This window comes from Protomyctophum parallelum (genome assembly GCF_964188405.1).
Source record: "Protomyctophum parallelum genome assembly, chromosome: 22".
NCBI classification, from domain to species: domain Eukaryota; kingdom Metazoa; phylum Chordata; class Actinopteri; order Myctophiformes; family Myctophidae; genus Protomyctophum; species Protomyctophum parallelum.
In genome coordinates this window covers 26,361,762-26,382,348 of record NC_139714.1, presented here as the reverse complement: position 1 = coordinate 26,382,348, position 20,587 = coordinate 26,361,762, and the positions used below count along the sequence as shown (strand labels likewise).

The following is a 20,587-nucleotide window of genomic DNA, read 5'->3' as shown; positions in this document are numbered from 1 at the left end:
TTGTTCCAGCCGACAACTCCAACGCCGGGGAAACCAAATCAAGCAATGCAGGAAAAAAACGCGAGACGCCAGAGAAGTCAAGTTCGACTGACGGCACAATGACACCACCTTAGCCCCGCCTCCTACCAATGGCCACTGACACTCAACGCATAATTATATAATATAACCTCCTCCTCACTGACAACAGCCAATCACATTCGGCTTATTCGTATAAGTGTCTTTGGAGAGTCATTGTTTTCCGTGGCGTCGTCACTGTAGGCGGGACGGGTCCGACATGGCGTCTATGGTCCAAGGCAGGGGGAGGGGGGGGGGAGGGGTCCGACATGGCGTCTATGGTCCAAGGCAGGGGGAGGGGGGGGGGGAGGGGTCCGACATGGCGTCTATGGTCCAAGGCAGGGGGGGGGGGGGGGGGAGTGAGGCGTACAGTATGGCATCGTGTGGTTTGAAATCGGCGGGGTGGTGGTACCGGGTACAGAGTCGGCAGGGTGGTACCGGGGTGGTACCGGGTACGGGGTTGTACCGGGGTGGTACCGGGGTGGTACCGGGTACGGGGTGGTACGGGGTGGTACCGGGGTGGTACCGGGTACGGGGAGGTACCGGGTGGTACCGGGGTGGTACCGGGCACGGGGTGGTACCAGGGTGGTACTGGGGTGGTACCGGGGAGGTACCGGGTGGTACCGGGGAGGGGTGGTACTGGGGTGGTACCAGGGTGGTACCGGGGAGGTACCGGGTGGTACCGGGGAGGGGTGGTACTGGGGTGGTACCGGGGAGGGGTGGTACTGGGGTGGTACCAGGGAGGGGTGGTACTGGGGTGGTACCGGGGAGGGGTGGTACTGGGGTGGTACCGGGGAGGGGTGGTACCGGGGTGGTACCGGGTACGGGGTGGTACCAGGGTGGTACTGGGGTGGTACCGGGGAGGTACCGGGTGGTACCGGGGAGGGGTGGTACCGGGGAGGTACCAGGTGGTACCGGGGAGGGGTGGTACTGGGGTGGTACCGGGATTGTGACCAGGGTGGTACCGGGGTTGTGACCAGGGTGGTACCGGGGTGGTACCGGGATTGTGACCGGGGCAATACCGGGGTGGTACCGGGGTGGTACCGGGGTGGTACCAGGGTGGTACCGGGGTGGTACCGGGTACAGTACAGTCCTCTGCTCTCTCCCGTTCCTCCGACCCAACATGGTGTCACAGCTGGGCGGTACGGACGGACGGACGGACGGACGGGGCGGGAAGCTGGCTGGGGGGGGGGGGAGGGGGTGACGAGAGACGGCCAGCAAAGAGAGGGAGAGGAGTGGGGGGGGGGGCGAAGAAGAGAGGACGTTAACTCTTTACGTCTCTCTCTCCCTCTCTCTCTTTACGTTTGGGTGTCTCTCTCTCACAACGCGGTGGCCTCCCAGCTGGTTCCCCGCTGGGGGACCTGGCGTCACTTAGTCCCCGTCGGCACCGGCTGGGGCGGCGGCACTACCACCGAGGGGTGTGGCCGGGCCAGCTCCGCCCCCCCGGAGGCGGGACCCCCCCCAGGGGAGGAGGAGGCGGCGGCGGCAGACGCCAGGCTGCAGGGCGTGGCGGGGGCCGTGACACCTGAGAGAGGGGGGAGGAGTCATAAAGGTACACGTCAGTGACACCTGAGAGGGGGGAGGAGTCGGAGTCATAATGTACACGTCAGTAACATCTGAGAGGGGGAGGAGTCATAATGAGAGGGGGAGGAGTCAGAATGTACACGTCAGTGACACCTGAGAGGGGGAGGAGTCATAATGAGAGGGAGGAGTCATAATGAGAGGGGGAGGAGTCATAATGAGAGGGGGAGGAGTCATAATGAGAGAGGGAGGAGTCATAATGTACACGTCAGTGACACCTGAGAGGGGGAGGAGTCAGAATGAGAGGGGGAGGAGTCATAATGTACACGTCAGTAAGAACTGAGAGGGGGAGGAGTCATAATGAGAGGGGGAGGAGTCAGAATGAGAGGGGGAGGAGTCATAATGTACACGTCAGTAACAACTGAGAGGGGGAGGAGTCATAATGAGAGGGGGAGGAGTCAGAATGTACACGTCAGTGACACCTGAGGGGGGAGGAGTTATAATGAGAGGGGGAGGAGTCAGAATGAGAGGGGGAGGAGTCAGAATGTACACGTCAGTGACACCTGAGGGGGGAGGAGTCATAATGAGAGGGGGAGGAGTCAGAATGAGAGGGGGAGGAGTCAGAATGTACACGTCAGTGACACCTGAGGGGGGAGGAGTCATAATGAGAGGGGGAGGAGTCAGAATGTACACATCAGGGCTTTAAGCAACTATAGTCCACTATTCAACTAGTCCACTATTCAAACTAGTCGACTAGTAAATCCACTAGTTGACCTTGCTGGTACTAGTTGACTAGTTGATAAGATTTTTTTTTTTTTTTCATTTTTGTAGGCCTGAAGATCAGCAATAATGCTAGATTATAGTCACCAATGTATAGTTTTTAAATGTACAAATATTATTTAAAAGAAAATATATATATTATTATTTATTTTCACATAATAGGTAGTTAACACATTCTGGGCGGGAACCCCTTTTGGTGTTTTAACTAAGCATTATGTTATACTTTAGCTATTGAAAAATAGCAGATCTACAAGCTTGTAGGTCTGCTATTTTTGAAAAATCGTGAAAATATTTATTTCAGAAAACTGGAAGATTTTGAAGATTTTTTTTTTTAATTTCGAGGTCAGGCCTAAATGGATTAAGGACCCCTGGGGGTCCCTGGACCCCACTTGGGGAATTACTGCACTAGTGTACATATTGGAGGGTGAGAACGTGGTGTTGTAGCAGGTATTGGAGGGTGAGAACGTGGTGTTGTAGCAGGTAAATCTTATCATATTGGAGGGTGAGAACGTGGTGTTGTAGCAGGTAAATCGTATCATATTGGAGGGTGAGAACGTGGTGTGGTAGCAGGTAAATCTTATCATATTGGAGGGTGAGAACGTGGTGTGGTAGCAGGTAAATCTTATCATATTGGAGGGTGAGAACGTGGTGTTGTAGCAGGTAAATCTTATCATATTGGAGGGTGAGAACGTGGTGTGGTAGCAGGTAAATCTTATCATATTGGAGGGTGAGAACGTGGTGTTGTAGCAGGTAAATCTTATCATATTGGAGGGTGAGAACGTGGTGTTGTAGCAGGTAAATCTTATCATATTGGAGGGTGAGAACGTGGTGTTGTAGCAGGTAAATCGTATCATATTGGAGGGTGAGAACGTGGTGTGGTAGCAGGTAAATCTTATCATATTGGGGGGTGAGAACGTGGTGTTGTAGCAGGTAAATCTTATCATATTGGAGGGTGAGAACGTGGTGTTGTAGCAGGTAAATCTTATCATATTGGAGGGTGAGAACGTGGTGTGGTAGCAGGTAAATCTTATCATATTGGAGGGTGAGAACGTGGTGTTGTAGCAGGTAAATCTTATCATATTGGAGGGTGAGAACGTGGTGTGGTAGCAGGTAAATCTGCAGCAGCGTTTCCCGTTTCAAGCTGACGTTACGGCGGCGGTACTCACGGGGGGGCGTATTACTGGACAACGTCTCCATGGAAGAGGTCTTGGTTGGGGGCGCAGCAGCACCGCTACAGCTCTGGCTCTGGCTAGGCAGGCCGGCCAGGCCGCCTTGGCCCGGTTGGTTCTGGTTCTGGTCGGAGGAGGAGGACTGCAGGGCCTGTGTCGTGGTGGCCGCCGCTGCCTTCGGGGGCTGGTTGACGGAGGACTGGGCCTGTTGTGTCTTCTGGTTCTGTCTGTTTGAGGGGTCCGTGTTGCTGCGGTCCATGCTGCTGCCCAGCTGTAGCCTCCTCATGTGTCTGACCACCGCCGTGGCGTTGAACGCTTGCTGGAGAGAGAGAGAGAGACAGAGAGAGAGAGAGGTGGAAGGAGGGACAAAGCCACTTCCACTTTAGATGGTTTTATGGTGCAAATTAAATAAAACTTGACTAAAACTTAACTAGAAGGTATATCTTTATACCATAAAGATAGCCCGATGAAGACTGCATAGGCCGAAACGTTGCTGTTTCCCCTAGTATTAAAGTTTGTTTCACTGTATTTGAAGTGCAGGTGTTTGTTCCTTTTTCATTGACATGTTTGTTGATTTATTATTGTATGATTATTATCACGGTATCGGCCCTTATTTGTCATATCGGTATCTGTGAATATATGCCAGTCTAACCACCGATCCGACACAGGGGTATAAGGGGTTGACACTATGGCAGGTAAATAAAATGTTGGGCCATGTGGAGTTTGCTTTGGAGTTGCCCAAACTGCAAGTGCACATTTGAGTGAGGAGTCTGCTATAAACACATGATATATATATATAGCTAGATAGCTATAAACACGATTTCTTTTCACGATTTTTAAAAAATAGCAGACCTACAAGCTATAATAATAACTTTTTATATAGCTCTATTCTAGGCATGAGCCACAAAGTGCTGCACAGGAATAATAACAAGAAAAAAAAAAGATTCACAATAGAAAAATAGAAAAACAAATAAGTGACATGATCTATCATAATGAACGTAATAAACAAGAAATACCCAAACATTAAACAAATCTAGATAACACAAGATCAGTAAAAGGCAGGGGGGGAAATTTATTTATAGGAATGCTTTTTGAAACAAATGGGTTTAGGGATTTAAAATGTGTGAGGGAGTCAGTGAGGCAAATTCATTCTGGAAGCTCATTCCAGAGCTTTGGTGCTCGGATGGCGAAAGCCTGCGATCACCCTTTGTGACATAGTTTCGCAGTACGGATTTTTTAGGAGGCCCTCGCTATGAGCTTGTAGATCTGCTATTTTTCAATAGCTAAATTATAACACAATGTTTAAAACACCAAAAGGGGTTCCCGCCCCAAAATGGGTTAATTAACTGTTCTGAGAGGTATAGTCAAGTGTACGCTGCAAATAAAATACTTTTGTTTTAATCAACCATAAAGGTGACACTGTGGTGTGATTTTGTTTAAACTGGTGAGAAGCCTATATTGAAACGAATGGAGAGGAACTTAACATTATTCCTTTACTATTATCGTTCTGCGCAATTGATGAAGACGAACTCCGCAAAACCATATCACAGATGACACATTGGATACAATTCCAGTGTGATTGGAGATATCCTAAAATTTTTAAACAGCTCTCTACAATCAGGCGTCTTCCCAGACTCAATGAAGACTGCTGTAGTTAGGCCCCTACTCAAGAAACACAATCTTGATCCCGCTGTTTTGGGTAACTATCGACCCATTTAAAATCTACCCTTTCTGGGCAAGGTTTTAGAAAAATGCATCTTCCATCAATTGGATGTGTTTCTACAGAACAATAATGTCCACAACAAATTCCAATCTGGCTTTAGGAAAGGTCACAGCACAGAAACAGCACTTGTAAAAGTAATGAATGATCTTAGGGTGTCTGCTGACAAGAAACATGTATCCGTTCTCTTACTTCTAGATCTAACGGCTGCATTTGACACGATTGATCATTCAATTTTAATACAGCGTCTGGAGCACTGGATAGGCCTGTCTGGTACGGCCCTGTCCTGGTTTTCCTCCTACCTATCAAACAGAAGTTACTTTGTCAATCTAGCCGAGTTTGACTCAGACAAACACGACATCAGTTCTGGTATTCCACAGGGCTCGATTCTTGGCCCTCTGCTTTTCTCCTTGTACATACTGCCATTGGGCGAACTCATTACCAATCACGGAGTCAATTTTCATTTCTATGCTGATGATACCCAACTATATCTCTCTGTGGCTCCAGATGATCCCTGTGCTTTAGACCCGCTGTTGACCTGTCTGTCTAGCATCAAATGTTGGATGAGTGAGAACTTTCTCAAGCTAAATGAGGATAAGACAGAAGTTCTCATAATCGGTTCTAGTGAGCAGAAATAATCAATAATAAGCAGACTTGGCAACCTGACTGTAGAAGGTAACAGTACAGTAAAGAACCTGGGGGTTATTATTGATTCTGAATTGAATTTTAATTCACACATTAATCATGTTACCAAGATTGCCTTTTTTCACCTTAGAAATATTGCACGAATCAGAGCCTATTTGTCCTTGGACGATGCAAAAACGCTAATCCACGCCTTTGTTTTTTCTCGGCTTCATTACTGCAATGCACTTTTTTCAGGACTGCCTAAGAAAACAACTGACAGATTACAACTTGTCCAAAATGCAGCAGCCAGAGTTTTAACTAGAACTAAGATGAGAGAACATATTACTCCAGTTTTGGCATCACTGCACTGGCTTCCGGTTGTTTTTAGGATTTTACTTGTCTATAAAGCTCTCAATGGTCTCGCACCTTCCTACCTACATGACTGCCTGCCTAAATATGTCCCAAACCGCCCCCTAAGGTCTTCCACTGCTGGCCTGCTCACTTTGCCTAAAAAATGGCAACTAAAAAATACGGGGAAGCAGCTTTTTGCTTCTACGGGCCGTCGGCATGGAACAAGCTCCCACTGTACCTTCGTCAGGCAGCCTCTGTAGACATTTTTAAAGCTCAGCTCAAGACCCACTTCTACAACATTGCTTTTAATTGATCTTTTATTTTTTGTTATTAATGTCCTCACTGTATTGCATTACTGCTTGTTTTTTAATGTCGTTGCCATGCTTTTCTTTTATTCTCCATTGTTCTGTAAAGCACTTTGAGCTGCATTTCATGTCATGAAAGGTGCTATACAAATACAAATGTATTATTATTATTCGTTTGCTCATAATACAGTAACGCTCAATTAAATAAACTCAAAAGGGCCCTGCTTACTTCTTTCTGGATCACAAAACATGAATTATAGTTTTGAACTACCTGCAGTGTGTTGAGTATAGACTAATGTTATCCAGATTAAATTAAAGCTTGGATTTCATTTCCTGATTTGATCGGATATCAAAGTGATCCCAATCCTGTTTTGTTTTGGCTTTGAAACTGCCCCCGAATTCCAAATGTGATCCACTCCAGGTAGGGATTAACCCATTTTGCGCGGGAACCCCTTTTGGTGTTAGCATTACGTTATGCTTTAGCTATTGAAAAATAGCAGATCTACATAGCTCATAGCGCGCCACCGAGTGGCGCGCTATGAGCTTGTAGGTCTGCTATTTTTGAAAAATCGAAGAACCACTGACATAGAAACATAGCTTTTTCAGAAAACTGTCAGGATGTAGGAGACATTTTTAGAATCTGATCTCAGGTCAGAATGGTAAACTGTCAGGATGTAGAAGACGTTTATAGAATCTGATCTCAGGTCAGAATGGGTTAAAAGTTCTGAACTCCTGGGCCCTGCCGGAGGTATATATCCCATAGCCCGAAGATAAACAGACAGACGATAGGACGAAAACATTAACTCGTTCTGACCTGAGATCAGATTCTAAAAATGTCTTCTATGTCAGTCGCTCTTCGATTTTTCAAAAATAGCAGACTTACAAGCTCGTATGAGCTTGTAGATCTGCTATTTTTCAATAGCAAAAGCTCGACATGATGCTAACACCAAAATGGGTTACCGCCCAAAATGGGTTAACTCGTTCTGGACAGGGAACCCCTTTTGGTACTGTTAGCATTATGTCATACTTTAGCTATTGAAAAACACAGAGTGCCACGCTCTACATCTACATGCTTGTATAGGTCTGCTGTTTTTGAAAAATCGTGAAATGCGGTACAAATCTTTGAATATATTTTCTTTCACGGCGAATGTTTTTAACTCATATCTTTGCTTCTATGGGGGGGGGGGGGGGGGCACGGGGACTGGAACTACATATTTTCAGATGGGGGAGTCCGTGGCCAAGTACAGATAATTCTGGGGGTCCTTGACATGAAAAAGGAGGTTGAGCACCACCGATATAGAAACAGTTTTCAGAAAACTTGTAGGATTTAGAAGGTATTTGTATAGAATCGTCCTCCAGGTCAGAATGCGTTAAGCGGTCCAATGCCGTTGGCTGGCGCAGGTATAAGCAGTGGTGTAAATTAATTAAGTATACACTCATTCATGCCTTCATCACATCCAGACTCGACTACTGCAATAGCCTCCTGTATGGCGTCACCACCAAGGTCCTCAAAAAACTACAATATGTTCAAAACTCCACCGCCCGCCTGCTCACCAGAACCAGATCCAGGGACCACATCACACCCATCCTCCGCGAACTCCACTGGCTCCCAGTCAAGTCCAGAATTGAATTCAAAATACTCACCATCACCTACAAAACCCTCAACAACCAGGCCCCCCTCTACCTCTCTGAACTCATCAACCGCCATGTCCCCTCCCGCTCCCTCAGGTCAAGCACTGCCAACCAACTGGAAACCCACAGATCCAACAAACGGACATGGGGAGACAGGGCCTTCGCAGTGGCTGCCCCTTCTCTTTGGAACTCACTCCCAACCCACATCAGAGCTGCCCCCACCTTCGAAATGTTCAAAAGCACACTCAAAACTCACCTTTTCAAACTGGCTTTCCCTACATAACCCCCCCCCCACACACATACACACACACGCACACACACACACCCTTCTTGTTTGCCCCTCTTTTGATTTTTATTCCTAGTTTTTAACCTTTTAAACCTTTTAATTTGTTTTCTAATAAATATGTCTGTATTTCTTTCTGTAAAGCGACTTTGGGTACCTAGAAAAGCGCTATATAAATCGTATATATTATTATTATTATTATTAAGTACATTTACTTATAAGACCTGAGGACGATTGTACAAAATGTTTTCTAAATCATGACAGTTTTCAGTAAAACCCTATGTTTCTATGTCAGTAAAACCCTATGTTTCTATGTCAGTAAAACCCTATGTTTCTATGTCAGTAAAACCCTATGTTTCTATGTCAGTAAAACCCTATGTTTCTATGTCAGTAAAACCCTATGTTTCTATGTCAGTAAAAGAACCCCCAGAATTATCTGTATTTGGCCACGGACCCCCATCTGACCTACAAGCTCATAGAGCCAAAAAGGGTTCCCGTCCTGAATGGGGTTAAATGGTAAATGGTGCATTTATATAGCGCCTTTATCCAAGGTGCTTTACAGAGATTGTGCATTACATTCACCCATTCATACACCGATGGCAGCGGAAACCATGCAAGGCACCAACTAGCACATCGGGAGCAATTAGGGGTTCAGTGTCTTGCTCAAGGACACTTCGACAGTAACTCTGGGGGAGCCCGGGTTCGAACTGGCAACCTTACGGTTACCATCCAGGCACTCTACCCCTGAGCCACCGCCGCCCCTAAGTTGAACCATCTGTCATTACAGATACAGAACAAATTGACCAAACTACATAAACAGAGCACAGACCCACAGAGAACATCACAGATATACAAACCCACAGAGAACATCACAGATATACAAACCCACAGAGAACATCACAGATATACAAACCCACAGAGAACATCACAGATATACAAACCCACAGAGAACATCACAGATATACAAACCCACAGAGAACATAGATATACAAACCCACCCTCCATTTGCTCTTGGCGAAGTTCTTCTTAATCTGTCGGCTCACAGACTCATGGATGTTCTTACAGAGAGCCGTATCTCCGGAGATCCTGAGATCACGCACGCACGCACGCACACGCGCACACACAACAAAATGAGAAATGAGAAAAAAGTGAAATGTCCGCTGGTTTATGACGATGATTTATACGGCTCATTTATATAAGCGATATGATTACAAAATGAATGTTTTGGGTGAATTAAATAACATTGGCGCGACATGTTCACTGCCTGTTTCAGAAGAAAAGACCTTGCGATCTGGTTTCCATTCGGACATGCGTATCATGTCATCAACGATTGAAACATCTAAAAGACCATGGAATGGAATGTGTACAGGTTGGGGCCGAAGTAGCTCTGGTCCATACCCTTCTACTGCTTCCATTCTGCCCTACAGTATAAGGCTATGGGACTTTAGCTCTGGTCCATACCCTTCTACTGCTTCCATTCTGCCCTACAGTATAAGGCTATGGGACTTTAGCTCTGGTCCATACCCTTCTACTGCTTCCATTCTGCCCTACAGTATAAGGCTATGGGACTTTAGCTCTGGTCCATACCCTTCTACTGCTTCCATTCTGCCCTACAGTATAAGGCTATGGGACTTTAGCTCTGGTCCATACCCTTCTACTGCTTCCATTCTGCCCTACAGTAAAAGGCTATGGGACTTTAGCTCTGGTCCATACCCTTCTACTGCTTCCATTCTGCCCTACAGTATAAGGCTATGGGACTTTAGCTCTGGTCCATACCCTTCTACTGCTTCCATTCTGCCCTACAGTAAAAGGCTATGGGACTTTAGCTCTGGTCCATACCCTTCTACTGCTTCCATTCTGCCCTACAGTATAAGGCTATGGGACTTTAGCTCTGGTCCATACCCTTCTACTGCTTCCATTCTGCGCTGCAGTATAAGGCTATGGGACTTTAGCTCTGGTCCATACCCTTCTACTGCTTCCATTCTGCCCTGCAGTATAAGGCTATGGGACTTTCAGACCAGCCTCTCCTCTTTAGCGTAAATAAAAATAACGTTTTGCTACTCACTATTGTGTCAATAGAAAGACTACTTTCCTTAGTGGACGCACCCTGAGCCCCCCCCCACACGTATAAACGGTACTTTTTGGCCAAAAGGGGATTTTGTTTCCACCGGAAATGCGCCCTCTACGGATATTGCCCAGAGAACTGCCTCTGAAAGAAAATCCCTTTCTGGCCAAAAAGTACCGTTTATACATGTGGTGGGGGGCTCAGAGTGCGTCCACTAAGGAAAGTAGTCTTTCTATTGACACAACCCATCTTTGTTTTGGTGAGTAGCAAAAACGTTCTTTTTATTTGCGCTAAAGAGGAGAGGCTGGTCTGATTTTGATTTGAGATTTAAAACCGAAAGTCCCATAGCCTTTTACTGAAGCAGTAGAAGGCTATGGACCAGAGCTAGGGCCGAAGTAGGTGGGAGGGACAAAGATGTGCGTATGCATGTGCATGCGTGTGTGTGTGTGTGTGTGTGTGTGTGTGCGTGCGTGTGCTCACCATGGGTGTCGGAGGGACTGTTCACAGGTGTAGCGCTTTGTCGGGTCTTTCTCCATCAGACTGCTGATAAAATCCTTGGCTGGAAAAAAGAACCAGAGGGTCAACAGTAATTACACGCATGCACGCACACACACGCACGCACACACGCACGCGATACCCGGTGTGAGTGGTGTGTGTCTCATAGGCTTGTTTCCAGTAAACACAACGGCTGCTTTACCGCCAGTCAGGGAGAACGGTTCGCCGCCCGGCAGACTGGAAACAAAAACCTGCAGAGCGTCGTTTGCGGGCCGAGCGGTAGTGAGTAGTGACCTCAAATTCTTACCACTACCACACACACACACACACACACACACACACACACACACAGACACACAGACACACAGACACACACCGGTGGCGTGCCCCCGCAAACCACATCACCCCCCCCACCTGCATTCCCAGCAGATGGCGTCAGGGGCAGTGGGTAAGCGGGGGGGGGGGGGTGGGGGGTGGTCCATGTGTGAGGAACGTGTGCGTTCATCGAAAGGACCTTTACACTACATACAGGACCTTACAGAGACTATTATATTATTATTATTATTATATACACACCTGAATCTGATATGTCGTCCCAGTACGGCGCGTCGAACTCATAGTCAGCTTTCAGGATCTGTTCGAAGAGCTTGGAGTCGTTTTCGTCGTAGAACGGAGGGTATCCACACAGGCTGCAGACACAACATCATAACGAAGGTCAGAACGGAGGGTATCCACACAGGCTGCAGACACAACATCATAACGAAGGTCAGAACGGAGGGTATCCACACAGGCTGCAGACACAACATCATAACGAAGGTCAGAACGGAGGGTATCCACACAGGCTGCAGACACAACATCATAACGAAGGTCAGAACGGAGGGTATCCACACAGGCTGCAGACACAACACCATAACGAAGGTCAGAACGGAGGGTATCCACACAGGCTGCAGACACAACACCATAACGAAGGTTAGAATGGAGGGTATCCACACAGGCTGCAGACACAACATAACTAAGAGTTACTATAGAACATGGGGCTTTAACCCATTCTGACCTGAGATCAGATTCATACGAGGTTTCCACTGGACACACACTGGTCTGATTAACCCATTCTGACCTGAGATCAGATTCTAAAAATGTCAGTCGTTCTTTGATTTTTCAAAAAATAGCAGACCTACAAGCTCGTATCGCGCCACTCGGTGGCGCGCTATGAGCTTGTAGATCTGCTATTTTTCAATAGCTAAAGCATAACATGATGCCAACACCAAAATGGGTGCCCGGTCAGAATGGGTCAACTAGAGATTTCCCGACACTGTATCTGTATTGGGAAAAGTATCGGATCAGCCCTTATTTGTCATATCGTGTCATATCAGTATCGGTGAATATGCCAGTCTAAACCACAGATCTGACACAAGGGTAAGAGGTTGACACAAAATGTTGGGATATGTGGAGTTTGCTTTGTTAGTTGCCCCAAACTGCAAGTGCGTATTTGAGTGAGGAGTCTGCTATAAACACAACACGAGATATATATATATATATATATAGCTATAAACACAAAACGAGATATAGCTATAAACACAACATGAGATCACAACACTGGTATCGGTATTCAATATCGGTATCAGCTAACACAGGTATTGGGTATTGAGGTATTGGGATCGGATCGGAAGCGAAAAAAGTGTATCGGGACATCCCTAGCTTTAAGCAACTAGTCCACTATTCAACTAGTCCAGTAGTAAAATCCACAAGTTGACCTTGCTGGTACTATAGTTGACTAGTTGATAAGGAGGCCTCAAGATCAGATAGATTATACTATAGTTTTACTCACCAATGTACTGTTTTTAAATGTACGAATACTATAATAATAATTTTAATCAATGAGAATTACATAATGGGCAACTAGTCAACTAGTAAAAATCACTAGAACTGAAAGCCCTAATCGTCACAAGCTGTAGACAAAACATCGTTAAGAAGGGTTATTACTGCAGCTGGGTTTGAGCTCCGAAATCCCTGAGCTATACTTTACCCATTCTGACCTGAGATCAGATTCATACGAGGTTTCCACTGGACACACACTGGTCTGATTAACCCATTCTGACCTGAGATCAGATTCTAAAAATGTCAGTCCTTCTTCGATTTTTCAAAAATAGCAGACCTACAAGCTCGTAGCGCGCCACTTGGTGGCGCGCTATGAGCTTGTAGATCTGCTATTTTTCAATAGCTAAAGCATAACATGATGCTAACACCAAAATGGGTTCCCGTTCAGAATGGGTTAACTCTGAAAGAGTTTCAGAGTTAAGTTTACATTCAGGGTTTTCCTTTTTTACTGTGTGCTAAATTGCAGTAAGCCACACTTACACAAAACACACGACGCGGAGGTAAATGCTATGATAATGGGGATAAATTAAGTAAATTGCTACCTGAATGAGCTCAAAAACACTGTGTTAAACCAACCGCATTTCACTTCTCGCCAAACCGGAATATTTTGTACCACTGTGCCTAATTGAACTTCTGGAAGCGCACGTGGAACTGAAATACCCCACGCACGCACGCACACACACACACACACACCTGACCCGAGATAGCTTTAGCAAACCATTACCATAAATATCCATTAAAATGCCTTTCTCAATCCACACACACACGTCAAACACATGAGACGCTCCGCTGAGCGGGGGGTCGGTCGGTCTTTCTTGTCCCCGGCGCCCGTTTGGCTTTCGTGCTTTCACATTCGGTTAACGACTCGCACGTCTCGTCTCTCTCCACGGGGGTGGGGGGGGGGATTATTTCACCCGATTAACATGATGCGATCTTCACACCTGAGGAGAGAGAGCGACCAGGCGTGACCGAGTCCAGCCCTCAGAGGTGGAGACGCCGCGCCACCGTCGGATATAGGATAACGAGGCCTGGCGCTAATTGTGCTAATTGCTAGCAGGAAGCAGCTCTCCGGTCAATACCTGCACGCTGATTGGACCACTAGCTGAACGACCCTCACCTATAGCTCTGATTGGACCACTAGCTGAACGACCCTTGCCTATAGCTCTGATTGGACCACTAGCTGAACGACCCTCGCCTATAGCTCTGATTGGACCACTAGCTGAACGACCCTCGCCTATAGCTCTGATTGGACCACTAGCTGAACGACCCTCGCCTATAGCTCTGATTGGACCACTAGCTGAACGACCCTCGCCTATAGCTCTGATTGGACCACTAGCTGAACGACCCTCGCCTATAGCTCTGATTGGACCACTAGCTGAACGACCCTCGCCTATAGCTCTGATTGGACCACTAGCTGAACGACCCTCGCCTGGCTCTGAAGATGGTACAATGTTTGTACCAACATCTATACCTTAACCCATTTAGGCCTGACGTCGACATTTTAAAAATGTCTTTTTTCTGAAAAACCTCCTGTTTCTATATCAGTGGTTCTCGATATTTCATGTCAAGAACCCCAAAAATTATATGCGATATGCCTCCGACCCCCATCTGAAAATATGTTGTTCCAGGGACCACCGCCCCAGAAGCAAAGATTTGAGTTAAAAAACTGAAACTCTGAAAGAATATATATATTCAAAGATTTGAGGCACATTTTCAGGATTTTTTCAAAAATAGCAGAGCTACAAGCTCGTAGCTATGCGCTTGTAGATCTGCTATTTTTCAATAGCTAAAGTATAACAACAATGTTTAAAACACCAAAAGGGGTTTTAAAGTGATATTTATTATTATTAATAATAATTAATAATTTACGAATAATTCCTAAAGGATTCGTTTTCTTGAGGGTTTGTTCAGTTACAGTGGTCTTTTTGTCTCTCCAGCGCTCCAGTAAACACAAAATACATTTTCAGGTCAAGATATACGTGCATTTTATACAATCAGGAGAGGTCACACGCGCACGCACACACACACACACACACACACACACACACACACACACACACACACACTGTGCCACACTGTGCCAAGCACACACAGCGGACACACAATGGCCTCTCCACATCAAAAGCTGTGTAAGCATGAGGGCGTTACATAAGAAGATCCTGTAACAAAGGACAGTGTATAAACAGGTGAAAACACAGAGCAGCGGTCATCCGTTGGGTCACCGGTGGAGGAGGGGGGGGGGGGGGGGTGGAGAGGGGGGGGGGGGGAGGGACCCTGCTTTACACATCACAGAGTCCAGCTCACAACAAAGGACTGCCAACAACAATACAGAGTACAGAGAGAGAGGGAGGGAGAGAGAGAGAGAGAGAGAGAGAGAGAGAGAGGGGGGAATTAAAAAACTTCAGTGCACTGTGCCTACACATGTTGCGACAGCAAGTCGCAACATGTGTAGGCACAATGCAAGGAATAAATGCATTCGCCATGTATCTGAAGGAAGTCTGATCCAATCATTTTTAGATTTCTCCAGTTTAATCCTGAGTTTAAGTTTTTGTTGTGTTCATGATCCGATTTTAGGCATGTTTAAGCCTCCAGGAAAATCCGTGTTGAGGTTCTTAATCCACTGTTTTTCATTAAAACGTCTTTGTCCTACTGTCCAGTTGGGATTGTGTTGAAGTCCAGCGCATTTTAGAGCTTCAATGCCGTGAGCCATGAAATGTTGCACAAACCTTGTGGTTGTCTTTTTTCCATTGTTAATATTGTATCTGTGTTGTCCCAGCCTTGTACCTATTGTTTTACCCGTTTCTCCGACATATTGTAAACCACATTTTTCACATGTGATTAAGTAAATGCAGTTGCTGGTTCTGGTTGTTATTTGTTGTTTAATCTCTAACACGCTTTTTGTAGTTTTTGACTAATTGTTTGGGTTTGAAGTATTCTGGTCCCTGGCGTGCTGGTGTGTTGATTTCTTTTAGCTTGCTGTGTACTAGATAATCTTTAAGGTTTTTTTCTTTTCTGTAGGCCGATATAATTTTATAATCTTTTAGAAGTTCATCTGTTCGGTTCTCAAAATTCCTTTTTATTCTGTTGTTGGCTAGTGTGCTCTGTGTTGAGTAACTGGTTATCAGGGCCAATTTGGGACCTGGATCCTGCACTCTTATTTCTAAGAAGGTACTTTGAGCTTTCCGGAGGAATGTCCTAGTGTATCCTCTTAGTCTGAGGGCCTTAAATAGTGTTTTACAAGCTATTTTGAAATCACTTCTTTGCGTGCAAATCCTATGGAATCTTAGTAGTTGTGATTTGACTATCCCTGTGTAGGAGTGTGTCGGGTGGAATGACGTTTTGTGTAATAGGGCGTGGGTGTCTGGACTGCCATTCCCAATTTTTTTGTTTGGGTAACAAATTGGCATATTTTTAATTCATCGTTTTAACATACAAGAAAGATCTGGTGGATTGAAGAGATGTTTTTTTTCATTGCATTCATTGCAAATCTATTCTCTCGATTCACCACCAGATGGCGGGAAAGCATCATTATGCTGATTTTGGCTAAAATAGACGGATCTTCCTAAGTCACTTCCGGCTCAACGATCAACAACATCCTGAAATAGTTTGACCCTAGTCAATAGCTTGGCTCGTCCGGATTGCTAAGCTAATGCTATATTTTTCATAACTAAGTCAAATTAACCTCAAATCAACCCCAAAAGATCGCAAAATATCACATTTTTTACAGCGACGCACATAGAGACGGCGCGCGTGCACGATAGCGCACGATCACGCGGATTTCGGCCGTTTTTTGGTAAATTACATCCAACATTAGCGAAAAAATATTAATTTTTGATCTTTTGACCCCGCGATAACTGATATTGATTGTCATTCCGTTTTTTCCGTTAACGGGAGGTTTAGATTTTTCGATTAATTCCGTTTTTTCCGTGAATTGTAGGCCAAGGGTTAAAGAATACTTTTAAGTCTAGTTTCCCATTTGTGTTAAAGTTTGGGCCCTTGAAGATTGTTACATCAAGAAAGTCAATCCTTTCAGTGTGTGTCACAAATTTTATCGTTATGGATCTATGATGGCTATTTAGAACATCAATAAATTCCTGGAATTCTTCCTTGCTATGTTCCCATATTCCAAATATATCATCCAGAAACCTAAAATAATGTGTTGGTTTAAGTCTGCATTTTTCTAGTGCTGTCTGCTCCCATATGCTCATGTAAATGTTTGCATAAGATGGTGCAAATCGCTTTCCCATGGCCGTCCCTTTGATTTGAAAATAAAACTTGTTGTAAAAGGAAAAATCATTCTGGGTTAGATTTAAGTCTAGTAATTGAAGTAATTCCTCCTCTGGTCGATTTGTGTCTGGGTATTTACTAAAGACTTCTTTAACTGCTAGTAGACCTGCTTCTGTCTCAATGTTTGTGTAGAGGCTGTCTATATCTATTGAAAACAGAAAGGCCTCCCTTCCTACTATAATAGCTTTAATTTTGTCTACAAAATCGTAAGTGTCTTTTATAAAACTGGGGTGTTTTATCGACAGTGGGTTTAGGAAGTATTCAATAAACTCTGCTGTCTGATAAGTCTCACTGCCACAGTCCGACACAATTGGTCTCCCGGGTGGAATTTCATATGGTATTGTCCATGAATCCGGGCTTTTGTGTATTGTTGGTATATCCTAGCTCGTGGGCTGTCCTGTCCTATTAAATATTGATGTTGTTTGGCATTTATGTGCTTTTTTCCCCTCAGTTTGTTTACGATTGCTTTGGCTTTTACGGCTGTCTCTATGTAAATTGTTTGGTCTAATTGCCTATAATGGTCCTGATTGTTGAGCTGTCTCTCACCTTCTAACAGGTATTGGTGTCTGTCCATAATTACTATGCAGGAGCCTTTGTCTGCTGGCTTGATTACGATTTGTTTGTTGTTGATTAGTTCCCTAAGTGCCTTGGTTTGTTCTATTGTGAGATTATCTTTTTCCTTAATGTGTCCTGGTATGCGTTTTACCGTATTCATGTCCTTCTCGATTAGTTGTTTAAGGCTGGTAGGGAGCATCGTCTCGGCAGGTTCCCAGTTTGAACCTGGTCGAAACGGTTGTATTTCTCTTCCCTGGTCCCTTCCAAAGTGTGTGGCTAGTTTCAGTCTGCGGTGATACTGGGAAAGGTCTTTCTTTAACCTGTTGGTTTGTTGTTTGTAGATGTCCAGAGTTGGAACAAATGAAAGTCCCTTTTCCAGCAGTTCGGTCTGGTGTTGATCTGGTTGGAAGTAATGCGACAGATTAATTATGTTAGACTTACTCCCCCTCCTTTCTTGGTTTATGGGGTCAATAAGTTTAAACTAGTAAGCCAATTTTCAAGCATTGCTTTGCCTGTCTCTTTTTTCCAATGTATGTTATCACGACCCACTTTAAAGGGATTGTGACATTAAAAAAAAGGTTTTGGAATTGTTCTTATTTTTTTTAGGTTTTCTAATCTCAATTGCACCCAAAAAACATGAACTTTTAACATTCAGTAGATTTTCTGTGATCTGGGGTTTTCTGGCTCAAACAGGTGCTCTGATTTGCCGGCAGTAAGTGACATCACTTACTGCAAATCCCATATATGTCAATGGGATTTGCCAGCAGATGTCACTGTTTCACTGTGGTGCCTGTTTTCATTGTAGCTCAAAAGTAGCTCCAAACCCCAAAGAAAACTTCAGACCACAGAAAATCTACTGAATGTTCAAAGTTCAGGTTTTTTGGGTGTAATTGAGGTCATAAAACCTAAAATAAAAAATAAAAATAAAAATAAATTAAAATTAATGTCATAAAACCTTTAAAGTCCCTTTCATCCAATTTCGGGAGGAAACTATGGCCATGGCCTTTTAGAATATTGCGATTTAACTCTCTTAAGTTTCCTTTATCCTTGTGTGAGAGGAGGAGGGGGGGGGGAGGTGGAGAGGGGGGGGGGCTGCTTTACACATCACAGAGTCCAGCTCACAACAAAGGACTGCCAACAACAATACAGAGTACAGAGAGAGAGGGAGGGAGAGAGAGAGAGAGAGAGAGAGAGAGAGAGAGAGAGAGAGAGAGAGAGAGACAGAGAGAGAATGTTTTGGGGAGAGAAGAGAGAGCAGCAGATCCACCACCCAGAGAGAGAGAGAGAGAGAGAGAGAGAGAGAGAGAGAGACAGAGAGAGCAGCAGATCCACCACCCAGAGAGAGAGAGAGAGAGAGAGAGAGAGAGAGAGAGAGAGAGAGACAGAGAGAGCAGCAGATCCACCACCCAGAGAGAGAGAGAGAGAGAGAGAGAGAGAGAGAGAGCAGGCAGATCCACCACCCAGAGAGAGAGAGAGAGAGAGAGAGAGAGAGAGAGAGAGAGAGAGAGAGAGAGAGAGGGAGAGAGAGAGAGAGAGAGAGAGAGAGACAGAGAGAGCAGGCAGATCCACCACCCACGTGTTTCTCATCCCATAGTCTGGCAGCACTCTGCATCCCATTAGCCCCTGGATGACCCTCCGCCCGAGACCCTCCGCCCTGACCCCAATCCATACTCACGGCTCACACCCCCCCCCCCCGACCCGACAACTCCTGGCTAATAGTGCTCTGTCAGGTGGCTCCGAGTGCACACACGCAACGCACACACGCACGCAACACAACGCACGCATGTCAGCAACGCACACACGCACGCACGCAACGCACGCATGTCAGCACCGCACACACGTACGCACGCAACGCACGCATGTCAGCAACGCACGCACGCAACGCAATGCACGCACTCTGGGGGCGGCGGTGGCTCAGGGGTAGAGTGGCTGGATGGTAACCGCAAGGTTGCCAGTTCGAACCCGAGCTAACCCCCAGAGTTAGTGTCGAAGTGTCCTTGAGCAAGACACTGAACCCCTGATTGCTCCTGATGTGCAGGTTGGTGCCTTGCATGGTGGAGAAAGGTCTTGGATAAAGGCGCTATAAAAATGCACCATTTACCACGCATGCACGGACACACATACACACACACACGCACTGAGTGACAACGTATTGAAACCTTTTGAAGACTTTGCCCTGACTTATGTAATGTTAACCACTTTCAACTCAGCATCCCTATTTTTGGTAGTCATTAATTAGGCAACATTTAATTCATATAAATAATTATTTAAATGTGATCGGCTAATATTCTTACAATAGGACATGAGTGGTTCATTCCATACCCCCACTATAAGCCAACCTCAATCCATCTAACCGTAGCCTCACAAAACTGAGATCAGATTCAAAAAATGTCTTCTACATCCTGACAGTTTTCTGAAAAAGCTATGTTTCTATGTCAGTCGTTCTTCGATTTTTTCCCCAGAAATAGCAGACCTACAAGCTCATAGCGCGCCACTCGGTGGCGCGCTATGAGCTTGTTGATCTGCTATTTTTAAATAGCTAAAGCATAACATAATGCTAATGTAGACACACACATGGACCTCAAAGTCTCTCCTACAGTTCCATGGCCCGTCAAACAGTGGGGGGGGGACAACAACACAGCGAGGGAAAACAAGAGGAGAAAAAGAATGCGTACTAAAAAAAAGGTATGTTTTTGTCCTCAGAAGCTCTGTGTCCTTAAATGGAGACATGGAGGAGAGCACTGAGCACCGCAACGTTCACCCCAGAAACATCTGGCTGTGGTGATGACGAGGACAAGGACGAGGAAGAGGAGGAGGAGGAGGAGGAAGAGGATGACGTGGTGTCATTCCCCGTTAATGACCATGCGG

The 20,587-nt window shown here is 45.6% G+C and overlaps 1 protein-coding gene across 1 annotated transcript in view; it reads right to left on the bottom strand.

Moving 5' to 3' along the window:
• Positions 1 to 1,385: 1,385 nt before the first annotated feature.
• camk1da (calcium/calmodulin-dependent protein kinase 1Da) overlaps positions 1,386 to 20,587 on the bottom strand; it is a gene marked incomplete at its 5' end in the record, with an annotated part of 85,981 nt that continues 66,779 nt past the window's right edge. The window contains 6 exons of the mRNA XM_083794603.1: positions 1,386 to 1,579; positions 3,522 to 3,843; positions 9,438 to 9,525; positions 10,985 to 11,063; positions 11,576 to 11,688; positions 11,786 to 11,943. Coding sequence (XP_083650729.1) covers positions 1,422 to 1,579; positions 3,522 to 3,843; positions 9,438 to 9,525; positions 10,985 to 11,063; positions 11,576 to 11,688; positions 11,786 to 11,943 — 918 coding nt within the window. The 3' untranslated portion in view covers positions 1,386 to 1,421. The remainder of the gene's footprint in view (positions 1,580 to 3,521; positions 3,844 to 9,437; positions 9,526 to 10,984; positions 11,064 to 11,575; positions 11,689 to 11,785; positions 11,944 to 20,587) is intronic.